Consider the following 22,197-nt stretch of genomic DNA (forward strand, 5'->3'; position numbering starts at 1 on the left):
CCCCTAAAGCATACTTATGTTGTATTTTAATTTTCTTATTAGAATTGTAATTTGAAGCAAATACTCCACAAAACCAAATCTTTGAAGTTAAGAGATCAGTACAAGCCGGCACCGCGGCTCGATAGGCTAATCCTCCACCTAGCGGTGCTGGCACACTGGGTTCTAGACCCGGTCGGGGCGCCGGATTCTGTCCCGGTTGCCCCTCTTCCAGCCCAGCCCTCTGCTGTGGCCAGGGAGTGCAGTGGAGGATGGCCCAAGTGCTTGGGCCCTGCACCCCATGGGAGACCAGGAGAAGCACCTGGCTCCTGCCTTCGTATCAGCGCGGTGCGCTGGCTGCAGCGGCCATTGGAGGGTGAACCAACGGCAAAAGGAAGACCTTTCTCTCTGTCTCTCTCTCTTTCACTGTTCACTCTGCCTGTCAAAAAAAAAAAAAAAGAGAGAGAGAGAGATCAGTACATAAAACCAACAATCCATTCTTAGAGAAATATATACTATAGAGCTTTTTCCACAATGACATTGAGAGATACCAGTTTTATTTGTAACTGCTAGCATGATTTTGAAGAAGTAACTCATAAATATTGTTCTGACTCTGTTTCTAGTCAGCCAGAAGCAGCCATGATAGCAGCCAAATGAGCTAGCATTGCTGTGAGTTTGAGAGTTGTGATCCACAAGTTAAGGGTTTTAGTCTTCTAATAATAATAATAATATTACAGATTCAGGAAATCAGAAGTTTACAGAATGCGTTTTAGATTTTAGAGACAGTTCAGTTTAGTTATCTTCTTTTGGGCATTCTGTTCATATCAAGACCTGGAAGTATCAAGACAATAGGAATGGGGCAGGACCTTCTGGGGGGCTATAGAAACAGGTCTTACAGGGTATGGGAGGGCTGGCTGGAAGGAAGAGTTTCTTGACAGGATTTGGTTTCCACGATGGATGAAGAGACTGAAGCCAGGCTCCAGTGGCTGGAGACCGCCAGGGTGTGGCAGTTATGAGGGTGTCTGTTCATTTAGTCACTAACCACGTTCTGAGCACCTTCTAAAGGGACTGTGCCAGGCACTGCTAGAGCTCTGAGTAGACAAAAGTCTCTATTTTCATGGGATTCAGTCTAGTGGATAAGTTCAGTATAGTTTTAGCTAGAAGAAAAGTTATAGGTTAATGGGAAGGGTTTGGTTATTTTTTTAAAAAAGATTTATCATGGCGCCGGATTCTGTCCCGGTTGCCTGCCTTCCAGGCCAACTCTCTGCTATGGCCCGGGGGGGCAGTGGAGGGTGGCCCAAGTGCTTGGGCCCTGCACCCCATGGGAGACCAGGAGAAGCACTTGGCTCCTGGCTTTGGATTAGCGCGGTGTGCCGGCCGCAGTGGCCATTGGAGGGTGAACCAATGGCAAAGGAAGACCTTTCTCTATCTCTCTCTCTCACTGTCCACTCTGCCTGTCAAAAAATAAAAATAAAATAAAATAAAAAAAAGATTTATCTGGGGCCGGCACTGTGGCACTGTGGGTTAAAGCCCAGGCCTTCATGAAGCGCCAGCATCCCATATGGGCGCCAGTTCTAGTCCCAGCTGCCCCTCTTCCAATCCAGCTCTCTGCTATGGCCTGGGAAAGCAGTAGAAGATGGCCTAAGTCCTTGTGCCTCTGCACCCACGTGGGAGACCCAGAAGAATCTCCTGGCTCCTGGCTTCGGATTGGCGGAGCTCCAGCCATTGCGGCCATCTGGGGGGGTGAACCAGCAGATGGAAGACCTCTCTCTGTAACTCTGTCAAATAAATAAAATAAATCTTTTTTAAAAAGATTTATTTATTTAAAGGGCAGAGAGAGAGAGAAGGAGAGAGAGAGAGAGATCGAACTTCTGTCCGCTGGTTCACTCCCCAAATGGCTGCAATGGCCAGAGCTGGGCCAATCCAAAGCCAGGAGCCAGGAGCCCGGAGCTTCATCTAGATCTCCCACATGGGTGCCAGGGCCCAAGCACTTGGGCCATCTTCTGCTGCTTTCCCAGCTACATTCGCAGGGAGCTGGATTGGAAATGGAGCAGCCGGAACTAGAACTGGCGCCCATATGGGATGCCAGCACTTCAGGCCAGGGCTTTAACCCGCTGCCGGCCCCAGGCAGCTTGGTTTCGTTATTTTTAAGATTTACACTGTATCTGCGTGTTTACAGGCTGTGTTGTTCTTAAAGAAGTGATACAGTAAAGGTACTGAGAGAGAATAACTGCAGAAACAAAAGGTCTGAGAGCTGGCAGAAAGGACAGACTTTCTCTCCTCTTACGAGTGTGGATTTTAGAGCTTCTCAGGCACAGATGCAGACGTAAAGTGCAGGTTACTCCCGTAACCTGTAGCATCTGACCTCTGCTCTTTATCACAGAATGGCGCGTCCTTGCAGTCTCCAGCAACTGTGGTCTGGCTTCAGTCTCTTGCTGACTGCAGGGACCTCTCCTTTACCAAATGCTGCCATGACGCCCTCTCTTCTGGATCCCTTCCCACACCCTGACTGACCAGCTTCACCCGGAGCATCTGAACCTGGACGCCTTCCAGAGGCCCTGCCCCGTGCCTTAGTCTCTTGACACTGCAGATCTTCATAGGAACGGAATGCCCGATGGAAGTTGACTAGATTTTGTAATTTCCTACTACAATTACATTTAAATACTTATAATCCCACTAGATCTTTTATTGAAAAGTATTTGTACTAGGTCATGTGAAGATTTATCAACTGCTCTCCTGGGTGGCAAAAGAACTCTGCCTTGCTTCCTAAGAGGGCTTCTTTGTAATTTTTTCTGCTTTTATAGTTACGCAGCCCTGATTGCCGACTGGCCCGTGGTGGTCCTGGGCATGTGCACTGTGTTTATCGTGGTCTGTGCCTTGGTTGGACTGCTGGTGCCCGAGAGGCCTGACTTTTCCGATCCACTGCTGGTAAGGACGGAGTCTGTACAGTTTCTCTGTTTTCTCCAGCCTGACATCGTCTGCAAAAGTTACGTATTTCCATACGTGTTGTATTAGGTTAATTACTATCTCATTTCTTTTCTGACCTTCTTAATCCACCAGTGAATCTTCAACTCTTTCTGAAAACTAAACACATTTTATCTGTATCCTTGGGTTCTTAAAAGGTCAAAGAACTTGCTCATCACCCAGTATCTAGACATTTTGGGTGTTGGTCCTCCTTTTTAAGCTATAAAGCATTAAATTGGCAAATCTGCAGACCATAAACATATTTTTATAAATATACTGTTTCTTTTTCCACCCAAAGAAGTTAAAGGGATCTCAGTATTACTGATAAATAACCAGGATCTACTTTTTAAGTAAGTGTTCCTCTGGCATGGAATAAAGAGGGAAATAAGATCAAGAGGAATGCTAAACTCTTCATAAGCACTGTAACAATGCATAACATAATTTAATTTTACCATAGTTTTTACAAGATAAAAATAAGTATCTACTAAGTGCTTAAGCATGAATTAGAAAGATAAGCCTCTGACACAGTTGTTTTCCTTTCTCCTGAGACATACAGCATACCAGAGACTCAAACTATTTTGTCACAGTAAATAGGTAATCATTATCCTGTCAAGTCATCTTGTTTTAAAGCAGTTCTCCTCCAATAACTGCGAGGAACATCTGTATTGTCTGTTGAAAGCTGTACCTCACTTTGACATTGCTTTCCCAAGCTCTGATTATAACTGTACTTAACCTGAAATGAAATATACTAATGAGAACTTATAATATTTTACTTTAGGGTTTTGAACCAAGAGGGACTGCAATAGGTCAGAGACTGGTCACATGGAATAATATGGTGAAAAATACAGGATACAAAGCAACATTAGCAAATTATCCTTTTAAATATGCAGATGAACAAGCCAAAAGGTAACTGTTTTTATAAAACTTTGAAGCAAAATAATGCTTAATGAATTCCTCTCTTAATATGGCTAGAGCAAAAAGGTTAAAAGTAAAATGTGTGGTTCAAAATCATTTGCCACTAAATTTAACTTCTCATTGTCATTTAAAATTGTATTGCCGTAGGATAAAAACATGAGATTTTATATTCTTTTTTCAGAAATGAAATGAGAAAATTTATATTAATCGCTTGTTAATCCTTCCAACTTAATATTAAGCACTGGAGAGGTAGCCTTGAGAATGTGCTGTTATAGGTACACAGAATTGCCTTAAAATAGCTAGACCTTTACCGAGGATCAAATTGTGGTTCTGTTTCAGCCACCGGGATGACAGATGGTCAGATGATCATTATGAAAGAGAAAAAAGAGAAGTTGACTGGAACTTCCACAAAGACAGCTTTTTCTGCGACATTCCAAGTGAGTGGCATTGTAGCTGAACAAACCCCTCAGCAATGTCCTGGCATTCAGGATTGAACGTGATCACAGTCTGAACTGAGAGCGGTGTGGCTAGTCCCACAGCTCCACTGTTGCCATCAGGTGTTCAGAGGTGTTAGCCAATTAACTTCTTACTTGACTCCTCTAGATTAGTCAACCTCTAGTTTGAATTACCTATTTATAATAAAAACAAATAAGAAAAAGAGATGGTTGAGTTATACTTAATTTTAAGGGGGCATATAAATCTAATAAAATTCTTAACTTTTCTCAAATTTTAAATCATTTTTTAAAAATTTCTTGTATTATTTCTAGACTAAGTAGTAAGTATATATTTTTGGATTTAATCCTGAAATAACCCATTGTATTGTTAAAAATAAGCTTTGATTCACTCAAAAAACATCTATTAAGAGCTTTTTTGTGTGCCTGCCTTGTTACTGTGCAATAGAGATAGAGAGGTTAAGAAAATAAAGTCCAGAGGTCCAGAGTTTGAATGCCTCCGGGGTTGGCGCGCAACAGGAGTAAATCAAGCTAGCAGAAATGGCACCTGCTTCATCTAAACCTGTTCCCTAACTCAGCAGAATGTGGCCTTGCAGAAGTGAGGGCCCAGATGTTACCAGAATTTTTTAGAGGTCAAGAATCCAGATTTTATTGTGGAATCACCAGAATTGTAAATGTTGGCAGCAAATTGGCTAAACAAAATTCAGCGTAGCATAAAGTCAGCCTGAGCGCAGTGCAACTGTGGGGAAGGAGAAACACCTGGCATAGAGGAATACATACGAGTGTGTGAGTCGTTGATTAACCGTAGTGATCAGGAATGAGGACTTGGGGATAATTAGAATTTCGGATCAGGGAAATGTTAACCTTAAAGCTCTAGTGGTTCCCATGTTGGTGTTATCATTGAAAAGTCCTCTTAAATATATATTTTCTTGACTTAATAGAACACTAGAGGGCTTGATTGGGATCTTTGATTTTTCTAGTCTCAGGGTCTTTATTTGGAGCACTTCACTGTGTGAAAGTGGGAGATGAGGTGGGACCTTACATTGACCCCAGGAGGCAATACAAGTTTCCTTGTCCCTCTCTTCAAAAAATGTATCAGGAAAGTTGAGCTCTGATTAGTTGCATGTTTTTGGCTGGTTTATTTCTCTCAAAGTGTTACTGTCCGTTACTGCTTAGCCAATAGCTGTTATTTAACAGGGAGAACATGAGCAGATTCCTTAAATGTAGTCTTGTTCATATTTCAGTATTCAGTACTAAATATTTGTCTCATGAGTAATAGGTTCTGCTTTGACGAAAGCCACTACCAACTCTGTGTCATTGGAAAGGTTCCGTTTCCACAAGGCTGAGTTTGCTCCCCAAATCAGCCTACACAATTGCAATTTGATGGCGACAACAGCTGACTAAAGAAAACTTCACGATCATGAGTAAAACCTTTGGAATGAAGCTTGACTCATTAATTTGTCAACTGATTTTCTTTGTTAGCACAGTAGACATGTTAGGTATCAAAATTAACCTGCTCAGTTCATTTAGTTCATATTAAGGTTTTTTCTAATGGCTGAAAAGATAGAAACAATAGTTACTGAGCATCTATTTTTCATTTATCTCATTTAATTCTTACAACTATTTGAGATATATAAGGAGCCAGGCTCAGAGTTGTTAATCCCCTAAGGCCACACCGTGAGTAAATGGCAGAACCTGGTTATACCTGAGCCTGACTCCAAACACCCTGCTCCTTCCAGTACATCGTCCAACCTGCCTTATTCTAGAACACTTTCTATTGATCTGATTCCTGCTATTTTTATCTAGTTGAAAAGCACAGAGAAAGAGAATTCTTCCATTTGTTGGAAGATGCCCCAGATGCCCACAACAGCAGCCACCGCTGGGCCAGGTCAAAGCCAGGAGCCCAGAACTCAATTCAAGTCTCACTTGGGTGGCATGGGCCCAGGCATTTGAGCCATCTTTTGCTTCTGCTGCCTCCCAGGATACATTAGCAGGAAGCTAGATCAGAAGTGGAATAGCCAAGACTTGAGCCAGGAACCCTGATGGGGGTTGCAGGCGTCCCCAAGAGACGTTTTAACCCACAGCACCACACCACTACTCTTAAATCTGATTTCAAAGTATTTTTTCCTGGATTCTGGAATACCAGAGAGATCAGAATATGGAGTATGTCTGTGATCCTGGCCAGCATTTTAACGCTTTTAAATTAATCACCTCGCGTCTTTTCACTGTAATTAGCCACCAGAGAGGGTATCTTTGTGACCCACTCCTGATATTTCCCAGTGTATCATTCTTTGACTTTGTAAACTGTTCTGATTATGTGTTATGAAATTAAGAAGGCAGTCAATTAATTTCCTGTTGAAAGTTATTATAGATTTGTCTTCTTAATTATAGTCTGGTCAGAAATAGATTTGTTTTATAGTTCCTACAGTTTTAAGATATAGTGAATAGATAAAGGCTTTGAGCTAAGGCAATATTATAGTATCACTTTTTCTTTTTTACATTTTCTCCTGGAATTTATCAAAGGAGATAATCCCCTGCTGCTAATGAATTATCCAGGCAGCTTCCCAGTTTGAATTATTCCTGAATGATGAGTCTTATGAAATAAAGAACTTATCAACTTTTTTCTTTTTTTTTTTTTTTCATATTGCTAGGTGACCGATACTCCAGGGTGGTATTTACTTCAGCTGGAGGAGAAACGTTATGGAATTTACCTGCAATCAAATCAATGTGCAATGTAGATAATTCCAGGGTATGTAAAGTAAAACCGAGATCTGTTTAGCACAAATAAGGTTGTATGACTGAAAAACTCCTCTTACTGCTGACCTGGTGTCCAGTCAGGAAAGCACTGCAAGACATACCTGCTAAGGACAGACTCCAGAATGCCAACCTTGCCTTCTTCTTTTAAACAAGGATTTTTTTTAAAAAAAGATTTATTTATTTGAATGTCAGAGTTACAGGGAGGGGGAAACAGAGAGATGGATCTTCCATCTGCTAGTTCATTCCCCAGGTAACTGCAGTGGCCAGGGCTGGGCCAGGCCAAAGCCAGGAGCCAGAAGCTTCTTCCAGGTCTCTCGCATGGGTGTCAGGGGCACAAACACTTGGGTCAACATTTGAGGCTTTTCCTGGGCCATTAGCAGGGCACTGGATCAGAAGTGGAGCAGCCAAGACTCAAACTGGCGCCCATATGGGATGGCAATGTTGCAGGCAGTGGCTTTACCTGCTATGCCACAGGGCCAGCTCACAGCCTTGACTTCTTTCAGTTTCCAGGAGCAGAGCGGCCCTGTGTTCCCCCACCTTCAAAACATGCCATCTTCCTTAATAAAGATCCCAGTCTCTTGCAACTTACATTTTCTCTCCATGTTGATCTTTTCTATTACTTCAGAACAGTAGTTTAATGTCGCTCCCCGTCTTCGTGGAGGAACGACACAGGACCCTGCGCTGTTCTTTTGTCTGCTCGGCCCTTCCCGGGTTTGCTGCTGGTTCTTCCCAGGTTGGCTGCCGTCCCTTCCACCTCCGTGGAAGGGCGGTTCCCCCTGCCACTTTCCCCACTTCCGTGGGGGAGCGGCACACCGCCGGCCGGCTCTCTCGGGGGCTGCTCAGATGTTATTCGGATAGATGTTCCTGGTGCATGTTGTCTCTCTCCTCCTTTATAGTCCTCTTCCACCAATCCCAACTCTGCTACCCACACGCCGAGTACGCTGCTCTCCTCCAATCAGGAGCAGGATCAGCTCCTGCAGGTCATCACTCAAGTTGGCGAGAGGCAGCTGCGTAGAAGTTGTTACTCCCTTCTCAGCGCCATATTGTGGGAGAGCAGATGCATAGAATAAGTCTTAATTCCAGTAACAGTCTAGTCCGAGTTGCTCCCCACAGTTTAAGACTTGTTTTCTTCTTTCGTTGTACTTTCATTGTTCACTAGCTTTTCCTCCTGAGGCAGCTGACAGCATATTAATTATGCAATTTAATGCCTGCCTGTCTGACGATCAATATGTTATTTGGGCCAAGGACCTAAAGTGAACAGGCTGGGAAAGGGTCATCAAAGGCCTGAATACAGTATCTGTATAAATGGCCAGAGCAGCCCAAAACAGACTGCCCTGAACTCAACACCTGTGGCTTCAGAAGAACCAGGATGCAAGAAGACAAGCACTTCCTGTCTTAGTCTTTTCTAGAGCCAAAAAGATGTCAACACCAGAAAACACAGAGTCAGCCCCTGGGCTTGGAAGAGCTGTCATCTCATATGTTCAAAGGCAGTTTCTCCAATTAGAAATTGCTGTCTGATGTGACTAATGGACCTGTCCAAACACAACAACCAGGCAGGAAAGGAATCTATTGTGTTCTTAGCATAGTTCTAAAAATGTAAAGTCACTGGTTAGTTAAAAATCAAATCACGTGCTGTGCTAAGAGCTAGCCTGACAATATGCAATCTCCTGTTTTATTGACAGGACTTCTTTTTGGAACTGGAGTTACAAGGGCTCTTAGAGGTCACCTGAACCAGTTTCCCACAGTGTGCTGATATAAACCTTTCAGAGGACTAAATGGCTTACCCAGGTCACCTAGTTAGTTGTTCCCAGATCTCCTGGCTTTTCACATTCTTTGCTTTTGGAGGCTATGAAAAGTTTGTTTTTATTTGAAAGATGGAGTGTGTGTGTGTGTGTGTGTGTGAGAGAGAGAGAGAGAGAGAGAGAGAAATCATCCATCCACTGGTTCACTCCTTGTGTTCTGCAATAGCCAGGATTGGGCCAGCCCCAGAACCATGAGCCAGGAACTCCATCTGGGTCTCCCATGTGGGTGGCAGGGACCCAAGCACTTGAGTCACCAATTGCTACCTCCTAGGGTGCGCATTAGCAGGAAGCTGAATCAGAAGTGGAGATCAGACTCCATCCCAGGCATTCCAATATAGGTTGCGGGTATTCCAAGCAGTGACTTAACTTGCTGTGCCACAATGCCTGCCCCTGGGAGGCTGTTGATGTGTTTAAAAATGACTTTCCTATTGATTGAGATGTCAGGATTTTCTGTAAGCACCATCTTTTTTTTTGCCCAACTCCAAAGCCATAAACCATCTATAAACAAAAAGTGTCTTAATGTGTGGCCAATTTTTATTTGCTATATGTTCTTTTCTTCTACAACCCATAGCTCCTTATTTGTAGGCTGTGAATATATTTCTCCTTGTCATGTATTATGACACTTTCTCATATAGAAAGCTTTCTCTATAAAGTATAAATATGTAGTGATACCTCATTTGTGTAAGGCTGTAAGCTCACAATAGGTCTGTAGCCCTGGAATTTATAGCACCTTTTAACATAGCAAATTAGAAGTTAAACGCAGAAAAGTTCAGCCAGTCTGGTTACTTTATAATTACAGTTTGGATCGGAGCACTCATTAATTTTTTTACGTTTTACCTCTCATTATTCCATCATAGGTTGATCTTCAGACCTTCCGTATCCCTGAACACTCTAAAGGATTGAATTCACTCAACTAACTAAAGCCAATATTTGTTGAGCATTTACCATGTGCCAGGAAATGTTTTAAGCACTTGAATTATGTCCGTTAATGCTCATAACCATGTTATGAATTAAGTGCTATTATTTTGCTCATTTTGTAAATGAGAAAAGTTCACATAGATTCCAGAGTTTATACTTTTATCCACTCTGCTTTATGCTTCCATAATGAAGACAGTCTCCCATTTTGGTTTTGTTTCATTTCACGTGTTTCACTTCATTTCCTACTCAGATAAACCTTTAAGAGGCTTCCTGGCCTGGAATAAGCATCTTTTTTGTTTGTTTTTTAAGAGCTAGCAGTGTATTCCACGAGTACATGTTAGAGTGAACGCACTCAAAGACTCAGGAACCAGGAAGCAATCCTGTTTGATGGCAGCTTTCATAAAAGGAACCAGTGTATTATTTCATCTATCTGTGTATCTGCCTATCTCTGTATCAGATGATAAAAAATCAACATAGTGAGGTAGCTTACAAAAACACCAAACGTAAGATAAATAAATTGAATGAATTACATGAAGGGAAAATAATAAAGCTAAGACTAAGATTTAACTGCAATAATACGTATCCCACAATCCTGTACATTTATAGTGGTAAGTGAGCTGCAAAGTTCTCTCTAACCTCCAAGCTGCTTAAGCAAAAAAGTTTACCCAATCATTAAATATAAGTAGGGTAACAAAATTTGTTTTTCAGGAAAGAATAAACTAAGACATGTAGGGAATCATTTTTTGCAGTCTATATAAAAATGAGATGTTGTGTACAGAGTTCTTAACCACATGCTTATAGGAGATACAACACTGAATGACAGCTGATTTATGAAACAAAAGTAGTTGAGTAGTAGCAAATGTTATAGTAAATGAATACCTACAGGGATTAAAGCGGTAACATTTGCAAATGTAGCTCTCTAATGGCTTGGCTTGATGCATTTGCAGAATTTTTTAAAACTATCTAAAGGAATAAATGTTTTCTGCTTCTCTGAGTCTTTATCTGTGCTGGACTCATGACAAGGATTCAACAGCAGTGAGTTCAGGTTCATAATACCTGATAATAGCAGGACATGCATATTTTCTAGGTCACACACTAAGAGCATATGTGCACACTTTGGCAATGAACTGGGAAGAGAGTAGGATTGTGGTACTCTTGTGAGAACTTGAGGAACAGTCCCAAGGCACATGTCTGGATGAGTGGTTGTTAACAAGCCACTCACAAAGCCCCAGGAGTCTACCTCAGAGACCATGATTATAACGTTAACTTGTTAAATACTGTTTTTACCAATTGCAGATGCCTTTGTGAACCCAGAATAATAAACTTTCCTCAAAAAGATAATATACTCATCAGATACCTTAAGTAATAATGTAGTTAACAGTTCAGCTTTTTAATTATTGCTGCCTTCTTCAAATCTACCAGCTCAAGCCCCTATGGTGAATTGGGTAGACCATATCCTGAGGAAAGACTGCTTGGTAATCCTCCTGCCCCGCCCCTCCAATTCTGGTTATTATACTTAAGTCCTTTGTTATTAACAAGTCTCAAGTTAAATGGGACACAACCAAATGACATAGAACAGAAGAGCTTAATTGTCATTGAGTTGATTCCAGAAAATGTCTGGTAATCAGTGTAATATCTCAGTGAGACCAGATGTTTTGGTTGTCTCCTGCCTGTGTTTACAGCACATTTAATTCAAACTCCGGATTCCCTGTAAATCACAAAGCACTTTCACTCACAGTTCAGGCAGGCGCTGGTTCCCAAGGTGAACAGCCTCTCTCGGCTGCTGCTGTCCGCCTCCCAGCAGAAATGCCCATTTTCCTAGACTCGAAGGAGACGAAGTCTGTTCCCTGCTCGCCTCCTCTACTCCTTTTCCCACTCCTGAGTCTTGGTGCACTAGAGACACTGGGGCTGTGAGCACTCAGCTTGGAAAAGAGATTTGAAATTTGGTGCTTGAGACCCTGTTTACTGGAGTGACTTTTGTGGACAGCTGGACTCCCCCTGCCACTTAGAGGACCCCAGAAACACATTTCCTGATGCTCATGTCAGAGGGGGCTGTGGAACCCTAGTTTCCTCCCTTCTGCCTAAGCGCTGCCTTTAACTTTCAGTGCATGGGCGACTTGCTTACAGGGGAAGGAGACTCCTGCAGTCAGTGGAACCCCGTGATAAGGGCTTAATTTTCCTCCTTTTATTCTTTTTTCAGCGTCTTAAAATATCTGCAACTTAGCCAATGGTTTTAAAAGTTAAGGTATCATTTAGAGCCCCGCTGGTTTCTTCTTTTTCTCTCTTCTCTTCTTGCAGCCCCTATTTTAAGTCAGCTCCACCCTGCTACTATCTAACTAGGGAAGTGTGCAAAGCCATGTTATAACCACAGAAGCAAAATGATTCCCTGAAACATCCAATTTGTGAATAACTAGAATTAGAAGGGCCGTTTTCCTCATGTATGTCCTAAGAAATTGCTCTCCATTTTTATTTTGTAAACTTCAAAGATTTTGAAATTATTCTTCTGAGTCTCATTTTCCAAAAATACAACAAAAATACAGCCGCCTTCTGTGTGAAGCTAATCCTGCTTGCCGACCTCTCGGAGCCACAGCACAACTAGAGCCTCTGTGTTTGCGCATCTCAGCCACAGTCGACTCAGGGCTGCCCAGCAGACTGCCACACTCCCTCTGCAAGTCAGCAGCACCTCGCACACTAAGATGATACGAAGCACGCTGCAGTGCGGCTGTTTAGTTTTCATCCAGTTTCCCAGCCGCACTGAGCAGCTTGAGGATAGGGAACACTGTGCCTTATTCATCTTGTTTACGTCCTCAGTACCTTTTTTTTTTTTTTTCCCCTTTTGGATGAAAAAAATGGAAGAGAACATAAGGCCTTCCTCCCTAAAAACAGACAATTCCTTGACCAATAACATCCTTCCGATTCAGGGTGCTGGCAGGCAACGCGGGGTGGTAGAAAGTCCCAGCCCTGGTGTCTTCTCTCTGTCCTTATTTCTTACCTTGTAAGAGTCCTTGAAAGCGGTTTTCCAGACGTTGTGCACTGGGGACACCACCTTTGAATTGGAGGATTGGCTCCCCAGCGGCTAACTAGCGTTTGTTTTTGATAGCAGCCATCAAAGTAGTATTTGGTCTGTGTTTATAATGTCCAATTTTTAAATCTTTGGTCAAATACACTCATTTTAAAAACACTTGCTGTGGTTGGAAAAGGTTATTCAAGGGCAGAATTCTGTGCTTTCTTTGCCAGGTTTAGCTTGCAACTTTATTTCCTTTATCTTTGACTTTTGGTTATTTCAGCAACTACAGATATGTTCCTTCTAGCTGATCTAGTTCACTGTCTTTCGTGTGAAAGCTGCCAGACAGTGGGGTTGAGTTCCTTTTCTTTCAGTTCGCCAGGCTGACTCGGGCTGCCGTGTTATTTCTCTGTGGAATAAAATCTGCATGGAAGCCAGTGAAGGGCTATGCCAGGGTTTAATAAGTTTAGTAAATTCAGGTGCTTTCATTTTCTCCAAATTAGCATATGTGAATGTTTTTACCTGGAAACAATATGAATTATCCTGTTTGGTGAAATGTTAATTATTGCTCTTCAGAAATGAGCTTTTAAAAATGCACTCTTTGTGAAAGTAAATATTATTTTAGTGCATTTGAATAATAACCCTTTTGGCTCATTTTTCTTTATGCCTAATAGAAAAGATAGGAAGTGACTATTTTTTTTTAATGGCAGTTGTTTACATTTGAAAAGTCTTTACAATCCCAAACGTCTCCTTAGGAGGCAACGCTTCTTCTTCTTTTTTTTTTTTTTAAGATTTATTTTTTTATTTATTTGAAAGAGTTACAGAGAGAGGTAGAGACAGAGAGGTCGAGACGGAGAGAGGTCTTCCATCCGCTGGTTCATTCCCCAGATGGCCGCAACAGCCCGGAGTTGCACCAATCCGAAGCCAGGAGCCAGGAGCTTCTTCCAGGTCTCCCACTTAGGTGCAGGGGCCCAAGGACTTGGGCCATCCTCTGCTGCCTTCCCAGGCCATAGCAGAGAGCTGGATCAGAAGTGGAGCAGCCGGGACTAGAACTGGTGCCCATATGGGATGCTGGTGCTTCAGGCCAGGGCTTTAACCTGCTGTGCCACAGTGCCGGCCCCTACAAAGTGCCTTTTTTTTTTTTTTTTTTTTTTAAGATTATTTATTTGACAGGCAGAGTAACAGAGAGGGAGAGACAAAGAGACTCTTCAATCTGCTGGTTCACTCCCCAAGTGGCCACAGTGGCCAAGGCTGTGCCAGACCGAAGCCAGGAGCCAGGAGTTTCATCCCCATCTCATGTGGGTGCAGGGGCCCGAGCACTTGAGCCGTCTACTGCTGCTTTCCCAGGTGCATTAGATTGGAGCTGGATCAAAAGTGGGGCAGCTGGGTCTTGAGCCAGTCCCATAAGGGATGCCAGCCTAATAGATGGCAGCTACACCACAATGCTGACCCCCATCCAACTTTTTATTATGGAAACTTTCAAGCATATGAACAGTAGAGAAACAGCCCCTGAAACTCCATGGGCAGATTACTGAGCTTCAGCCGTTTTCAGCGCGTGGCCAGTCTGACTCATCTACGCCCCAGTAAAGTATTGCCACACCAGGATCTCAGGGACCGTGAGTGATTTGATTCTTGGTTAGATCCAAGTTCCAAAGAGCTGATGCCAACTTCTCCTCTGCTTTGAAAAGACTTTTCAATGCGTGCTTGACAAGCCTAGTTCACACCCTTCTTGGACTTTGGAGTTTCTTCCCTGGAACAGCCTTTAGTAAACAGAGATGGGGGAAAGTGATAGGACCAGGGCATCTTCTGCTTTGGGACTTCTCAAGAGAAGGGGATGGGCCAGCCCTGCGGCACAGAAGGGTAAGCCTCTGCCCACAGAGCTGGCATTCCTATATGGATGCTGGTTCGAATCCCGGCTGCACCACTTTGATCAAGATGTATGTTAATGTGTCTGGGAAAGTATGGAGGGTGGCCCAAGTACTTGGACCCCTGTACCCACATGGGAGGCCTGGATGAAGCTCCTGGCTCCTGGCTTCAGTCTGGCCTAGCCCCAGCCATTTGGGGAGTAAACCAGTAGATGGAAGATTTCTCTCTCTCTCTCTTTTTCTCTCTCTGCCTTTCAAATACGCAAATCATTTTTTTAAAAGATTTTGTTTATTTGAGAGGTAGAATTATAGAGAGAAAGGTCTTCCATCTGCTGGTTCACTCCTCGAATGGCTGCAATGGCCAGAGCTGGGCTGATCTGAAGCCAGGAGCCAGGAGCTTCTTCCTGGTCTCCCACATGTTTGCCAGGGCCCAAGGGCTTGGGCCATCTTCTGTTGCCTTCCCAAGCCATGGCAGAGAGCTGGATTGGAAGAGGAGCAGCCAGGACACAAACCAGCATCTATATGGGATATCAGCGCCACAGGAAGAGGCTTGGCCACAACACTGGCCCCAATAAGTAAATCTTTAAAATGAAAAAAAAAAAGGGGGGGGGTGGAGGGAAGGGGCACGAGGGGGCATTTCTTCTCACTCCCAGGAAGAGCCATGTAATATACAGCACGGATTGTACATACTTCACTAGAACCCGGCAGCGCCGGTAGTGAGACGGTTTGTATGACCACCACAGCCAGGAGAAGGAACAGCGTTCCGAGTAAAACCCCAAGTGTGCCATCCTTGCTGGTACACAGCCGTCCACCAGAAGAGAATGTTCCCAAACAAGGACTTTAACAACCCTGAATCAACTTACAGACTATGGAAGAAGTCATTGAATTTCTTTTTACTCATTTTTAAATTGTATATATTTATTCAAAATCAGACAAATAATATTTTAATTTAGACACATTACCCCCTCTCTACACCTATTTCAGAAAACAATTCTAGTCTGAGTGCTTCATACATTTTGCCGTCAGTGATTTTGATATTACCAGGGGCCACATTTTATTCACCAGATTGGCTTTGCGTTACTGTCTTTGGGCTCCTGTACAAAATACCTTAGATTGGGTAGTTAGAAACAGCAGAGTTCTCTCTCACAGTTCTGCAGCCTGCTAAGTCTGAAACCAAGGAGCCAGCAGATTGGCTGGGGAGGGCCCGTTCCTCGTAGACAGTGCCTTCCACGCTCAGGGACACCTGAGCTCCCTCCAACCCTGCTGTGAGGGCGCTCATCCCATTCATGACCTCCCAGAGACCCCATCTCTCACACTGTCGTGCTGGGGGCTCGGATTCCAGCTGGGAACTTAGGGAGCCACAGCATTCAAACCACAACAGTTTACATCGTCCCTCCCAGCCCGTGTTAAGATCCAGTAACTCTGTCACTGAAACTTTCCTGATGAGAAGCAGAAATTTCAGGCACAGGCACGGTTTTGTTTCCTGTAGCAGTTGGACAGTTGTTTGCTGAATTCTGTAGGTGGCTAAACGTGAGCTTCACAACCTGTTCACTGTAGTGCTTTTTTACCGTGACTTTGTTTACTAAGTGGGTGTTAATTTTATCTGCTTTCTAAAACCAAAGTAGCCTTGGTTGAAGTTTCACACTTGTACGTCATCCCACAACAGTAGTTTGCTGTTCAAAATAAATAACCTAGAGATAGTACCCTGTAATAAGAGATCATTTTAGGGGGAAGCTCATGTGGTAATCAAACCGATCCTGATTTGGAAGGGGAATTGTTTAGCTTCTGTAGCTTTTCCTGTCCCTCGAGGAAGCCAGAAAACAGCCCAGCTGTGACCCCGTGTAAACCCCGCTCCTTCCCCGCGTCTCTGTCTCTGCAGATCAGATCTCATCCCCAGTTTGGCAACCTCTGCCAGAGGACGACTGCTGCTTCCTGCTGCCCCAGCTGGACGCTGGGGAACTACATCGCCATTCTGAACAACAGGTCGTCCTGTCAGAAGATTGTCGAGCGGGACGTCTCTCACACCTTGAAACTGCTTCGCACCTGTGCCAAACACTACCAGAATGGCACCCTGGGACCAGATTGCTGGGACATGGCAGCCAGAAGGAAGGATCAGCTCAAGTGCACCAACGTGCCGCGCAAATGTACCAAGTACAACGCCGTGTACCAGATCCTCCATTACTTGGTGGACAAAGACTTCATGACCCCAAAGACGGGCGACTATGCCACGCCGGCTTTAAAATACAGCATGCTCTTCTCTCCCACAGAGAAAGGGGAGAGGATGATGAGCATTTACCTGGACAACTTCGAAAACTGGAACTCTTCTGACGGCGTGACCACCGTCACTGGCATTGAGTTTGGTATCAAACACAGGTTGTTTCAAGATTATCTTCTAATGGATACTGTGTATCCCGCCATAGCCATTGTGATTGTCCTCCTGGTCATGTGTGTCTACACTAAGTCCATGTTTATCACATTGATGACAATGTTTGCGATAATCAGCTCCTTGATCGTCTCCTATTTTCTCTATCGCGTAGTGTTTAACTTTGAATTCTTCCCTTTTATGAACCTCACCGCACTCATTATTTTGGTCGGAATCGGAGCAGACGATGCTTTTGTGCTCTGTGATGTGTGGAACTACACCAAATTTGACAAGCCCCACGCCGAAACTTCGGAAACAGTGGGCGTCACCTTGCAGCACACCGCCCTCTCCATGTTCGTCACCAGTTTTACCACTGCCGCTGCCTTTTACGCTAACTATGTTAGCAACATCACAGCAATCAGATGCTTTGGCGTGTACGCGGGGACAGCTATCTTAGTGAATTACGTCTTGATGGTCACGTGGCTCCCAGCGGTTGTTGTGCTACACGAACGCTATCTTCTCAATCTATTCAGTTGCTTCCGAAAGCCCCAGCAGCAAGTCTACGACACCAAAAGCTGCTGGGCAGTGGCTTGCCAGAAGGGCCACAAAGTACTCTTTGCCATTTCCGAAGCATCCCGAATCTTTTTTGAGAAAGTCCTGCCGTGCATTGTCATTAAGTTCCGCTACCTTTGGCTGTTCTGGTTCCTCGCCTTAACGGTCGGGGGCGCCTACATCGTGTGTGTCAATCCGAAGATGAAGCTGCCCTCGCTGGAGCTCTCCGAGTTCCAGGTGTTCAGGTCCTCTCACCCGTTTGAACGTTACGATGCCGAATACAAAAAGCTCTTCATGTTCGAACGCGTCCACCACGGAGAGGAGCTGCACATGCCCATTACTGTCATCTGGGGCGTGACCCCCGAAGACAACGGCAACCCGCTCAACCCCAAGAGCAAAGGGAAGTTGACGCTGGATAGCAGTTTCAACATCGCCAGCCCAGCCTCTCAGGCCTGGATTTTGCACTTCTGCCAAAAACTGAGAAACCAAACCTTCTTCCACCAGACCGATGAGCAGGACTTCACCAGCTGCTTCATTGAAACGTTCAGACAGTGGATGGAGAACCAGGACTGCGACGAGCCTGCCCTCTACCCGTGCTGCAGCCACTGGAGCTTCCCCTATAAGCAAGAGATTTTTGAACTGTGCATCAAGCGGGCCATCATGGAGCTGGAAAGGAGCACGGGGTACCACCTGGACAGCAAAACGCCCGGGCCGAGGTTTGACATCAATGACACAATCAGAGCTGTGGTGCTAGAGTTCCAAAGTACCTACCTGTTCACCCTGGCCTATGAAAAAATGCATCAGTTCTATAAAGAGGTGGACGCGTGGATTTCCAGTGAGCTGAGCTCTGCGCCTGAGGGCCTCAGCAGTGGTTGGTTCGTCAGCAATCTGGAGTTCTACGACCTCCAGGACAGCCTGTCTGATGGCACGCTCATTGCCATGGGGCTCTCGGTGGCTGTGGCATTTAGCGTGATGCTGCTGACAACTTGGAACATCGTCATCAGCCTGTACGCTATTCTTTCCATAGCCGGAACGATATTCGTCACCGTGGGCTCTCTTGTCCTCCTGGGCTGGGAGCTGAACGTATTGGAATCGGTCACCATTTCTGTGGCAGTCGGCTTGTCTGTAGATTTCGCTGTCCATTATGGCGTTGCCTACTGCCTGGCTCCAGATGCTGACCGAGAAGGCAAGGTAGTCTTCTCTCTGAGCCGCATGGGCTCCGCGATTGCCATGGCCGCTCTGACTACCTTTGTGGCCGGGGCCATGATGATGCCCTCCACAGTCCTGGCTTACACCCAGCTGGGCACCTTCATGATGCTCATCATGGGCGTCAGCTGGGCCTTTGCCACCTTCTTTTTCCAGTGCCTGTGTCGGTGCCTTGGGCCGCAGGGTACCTGTGGTCAGATTCCTTTACCTAAAAAGCTACAGTGCAGTGCCTTTTCCCACGCCTTGTCTACAAGTCCTGGCGACAAGGGACAAAGCAAAACACACTCCATGAATGCTTACCACCTGGGTCCCAGGGGCCAAAAACCCGAACTGGAGCATGAGTTCTATGAATTAGAACCTCTGGCATCCCACAGCTGTATCGCCTCTGAGAAGACCACGTACGAAGAGACCCACATCTGCTCTGAGTTTTTAAACAACCAAGCAAAGAATTTAGGGATGCCTGTGCAGGCCACTTACAACAGTGAGCTCAACGCCAAGAACGAGCCCAGCTCGGCCCTGATCCAGCCCTCGCTTGAACAACACACCATGTGTCACTTGTTCTCTCTGAATCAGAGATGTAGCTGCCCGAATGCCTACAAACACTTGCAGTATGGCCCACACTCCTGCCAGCAGATAGAGGACTCCTTGTGCCACCAGTGTGTTCCTACTGCCTGCGGCTTTGTCCAGATCCACAATGGCGTGGCACATCGGAAGGCTGTGCCCCAAGCCACCGAGGGTTACGTGCATCCCATCCCACACGCCCACCACTGCCCCTGCCTGCTGGGTAGAGCGAGCCCACCTGGAATGCAGAATTCTCTGCCCAGGAATTATTTCCTCCACCCAGTACAGCATATTCAGGCCCAAGAAAAAATGGGAAAGACCAGTGTCCCCAGCCTTCAGAGCATAGAGGAGCACCCGCCTGGGACCGCAGAGCCGTCGCCATTTGTCTGCAGGAGTACAGGCCCTTCACTGAACGCCTGCGATGCTGAGGATAACCAGAGGGGACTCTGTGACCGCAGAGACGTGGGGAACGCGGAGGGCAGTGCGGGCCCTGGAAGCACGGTCTCTGGTCTGGGGAATGAGGCCGACAGGGCAGAGAGGAAAGTGGAGCTGAGCTTGTCACAGACCGATGTAATCGCAAACTCAGAACGTTGCAATCAGAATGAACCGAAATTTCTATTTAACCGTTTAATGGGGGAGGCTGGGTGTAGATCCTGCCCCAACAATCCACAAGGTTGTAGCAGAGTTGTGAGAGTGAAGTGCAATTCTGTGGACTGCCAGATGCCAAACATCGAAGCCACTGTGCCTGCTGTGTTCGCACACTCGGAACTTCCCGGTGAAAGTTTGTTAATCAAAACACTGTAATAAACATAGCGCTACAGTCAGGCGCGGGCCTCGGTCATTGTTTGGGAATGGAAGTCAAATCCAGAAGTTTAGAAAGGGAGCCCCGAACACCAGGGCACGCGTGTTTCACATCATTGCAAATGATGGGGTGTTTTTATTTATTTGTTTATTTGCATTTGAATAGTGACCAATCCCAAAAATCCAATGAGTTCTTTAGGTTATTGGATTGGCTGATTGGATATTATTGTTTCAAAAAGTATGCTTTTTACATTTATATGCAGCTTACAAAAATTGTCTCTTTCCATCCTTCCTTCGCGCTGAATCGGAGATTTAAAGTTTGAATCACCTGGAAGTTTCAGTCCCCTCAGGCAGTCACATTTACCCGATATCTTGATTCTGGTGTATTTACTTGGCAGCAAGCAAAGCTTCTGATTGCTCAACATAAATACTAGGAATTGCCCTAATTTTAATAGCACCACTTCAGTGGGAATCCAAGAACTAAACCACATTAAAATGTACTTTCTGGTAAGGCTTAATTTAAAAATGAATTGTCCAGCAGCTTGTTTACATGAGGAGCCTACATAAAGCCACTGACACAGTTTTACCCAAATTGAGGCCTTTCCCACATTAGCCCAAACAGCTAATTCTTCATGTACTACGTCTGTTAACCCAGGAGTCACAGACGACATCTTGTGTCAGGCCACAATTATGTTGTGGCCACCAAACAGCATGACTGAAGAGATGTGCTCCCCAAAAGAATGCTCTACCCCAGGGGACACCCCGCGTGATGCAGGCAGACCCAGGTGAGGTTGTACAGCATTCAGAGCAAGGGAACTGGTGGGACTTTGGCTTCCATCTCTGCCCTTAATGCAGCCATGTTCAGAAGGCTTCTTCCTCCTTTGTTAGTCTTAAGACATGTCGGATGGTTTTACTGCATAGCTAGCCCCTGGAATGCTGAGCCCGCGGCGGCATCTTCAGTGACGCTTGTGTATCTTGTGTGAGATCAGTCTACAAGCATAGAGCAGTTGGAGCATGCTTTCTGGGTAATGCTCCCGATGACACAGCGCTCATCACAGGTGTCATCTGATACCACATGCATTCCAGCCCCGGGCAGGGAGAGCACCCCCGGAATTCTGTTACTTTCTGGGTTTCTACTTCCAACTTGGTCCTCTGAAGAAAACGGGTGGAAATGTTTCTAAATACAATGTTCTCTTCAGAAGGCATACTAGTTTGTTTTCTAAGAATAGTTTTCCAAATCAGATGTGTGTATTATTCTAGCGCCTAAAAAAAAAAAAAGGCTCTCAAGAGCTGAAAGCGTTCTTATTCTTATGGGTCATTGCCTGCAATGCAGCTCCATGCAAACACGCTTCAGTTAAGTTGTTTTCCAGCTTTTGCTTGAATACTTAGTGACAAGCAACTCAATACATGTCCACCTTGGCTCAACGGAAACCTGTTGTCCTGTAGTTTTTCTGCCACTGGATCCTCATTCTATTCTCTGAAATGAAAACAGACCTCGCTGGTCTTCTGCCATGTGGTATCCCTTCAGATATTTGAGCACAGTAATCATATCCTCCCACTAACATCCCACTGCCTTCGGCTGATTTTCCCATGACTGGGTTTTAAGCAATTAACACACTGATTGAGCAACTTGGCTCTCTTTTGGGTAAGTTTGTCAAATTCCCTGAGCAAATGTGGTGCCTGGAGCAGACTCTGATAACACCAAGAGAAAGAGGATCAGACCCAGAAGACCGGATGGCACCCACCCCTGCTGGTTCACTCAACGATGGAAATAACTTGTGGCTCAAGTGTTACGGCGCCTCTCATGCAGCATACAGGGAACAACCCACCAGGTGCCTCTCCCTTGACTGCTGCTTTTCTACCCTGAAGGTCAGGAGCTGATGTCTGTTCCTCTGCATTCCGCTGAGTAAGGTGCAATGAGGAGAACGAGAAGCCTTTGGAGATGGGACTAGCAGTACCTAACACGAGAGCCTTGGTTTTCCGCTGAAAGACGTGCACATGAAGTTAGCGAGTGGAAATCTAGTGGCCCAAAAGCACTCTTGTTGGGCACGACACAAAGCAA

The 22,197-nt window shown here is 45.0% G+C and overlaps 1 protein-coding gene across 50 annotated transcripts in view; it reads left to right on the forward strand.

Moving 5' to 3' along the window:
* The window catches only part of DISP1 (dispatched RND transporter family member 1), a 196,096-nt gene extending 174,530 nt beyond the window's left edge, over positions 1-21,566 (forward strand). For all 50 annotated transcript variants that reach the window (XM_070055346.2, XM_070055348.2, XM_070055349.2 and 47 more), the window contains 5 exons: positions 2,781-2,904; positions 3,719-3,846; positions 4,195-4,292; positions 6,959-7,056; positions 16,533-21,566. In XM_070055346.2, the coding sequence (XP_069911447.2) occupies positions 2,781-2,904; positions 3,719-3,846; positions 4,195-4,292; positions 6,959-7,056; positions 16,533-20,138 (4,054 nt within the window). In that variant the 3' untranslated portion in view covers positions 20,139-21,566. The remainder of the gene's footprint in view (positions 1-2,780; positions 2,905-3,718; positions 3,847-4,194; positions 4,293-6,958; positions 7,057-16,532) is intronic.
* Positions 21,567-22,197: the final 631 nt, after the last annotated feature.

The sequence above is a fragment of the Oryctolagus cuniculus genome, chromosome 13 (genome assembly GCF_051225735.1).
Source record: "Oryctolagus cuniculus isolate XC-2025 breed Fujian yellow rabbit chromosome 13, ASM5122573v1, whole genome shotgun sequence".
Lineage (NCBI taxonomy): Eukaryota > Metazoa > Chordata > Mammalia > Lagomorpha > Leporidae > Oryctolagus > Oryctolagus cuniculus.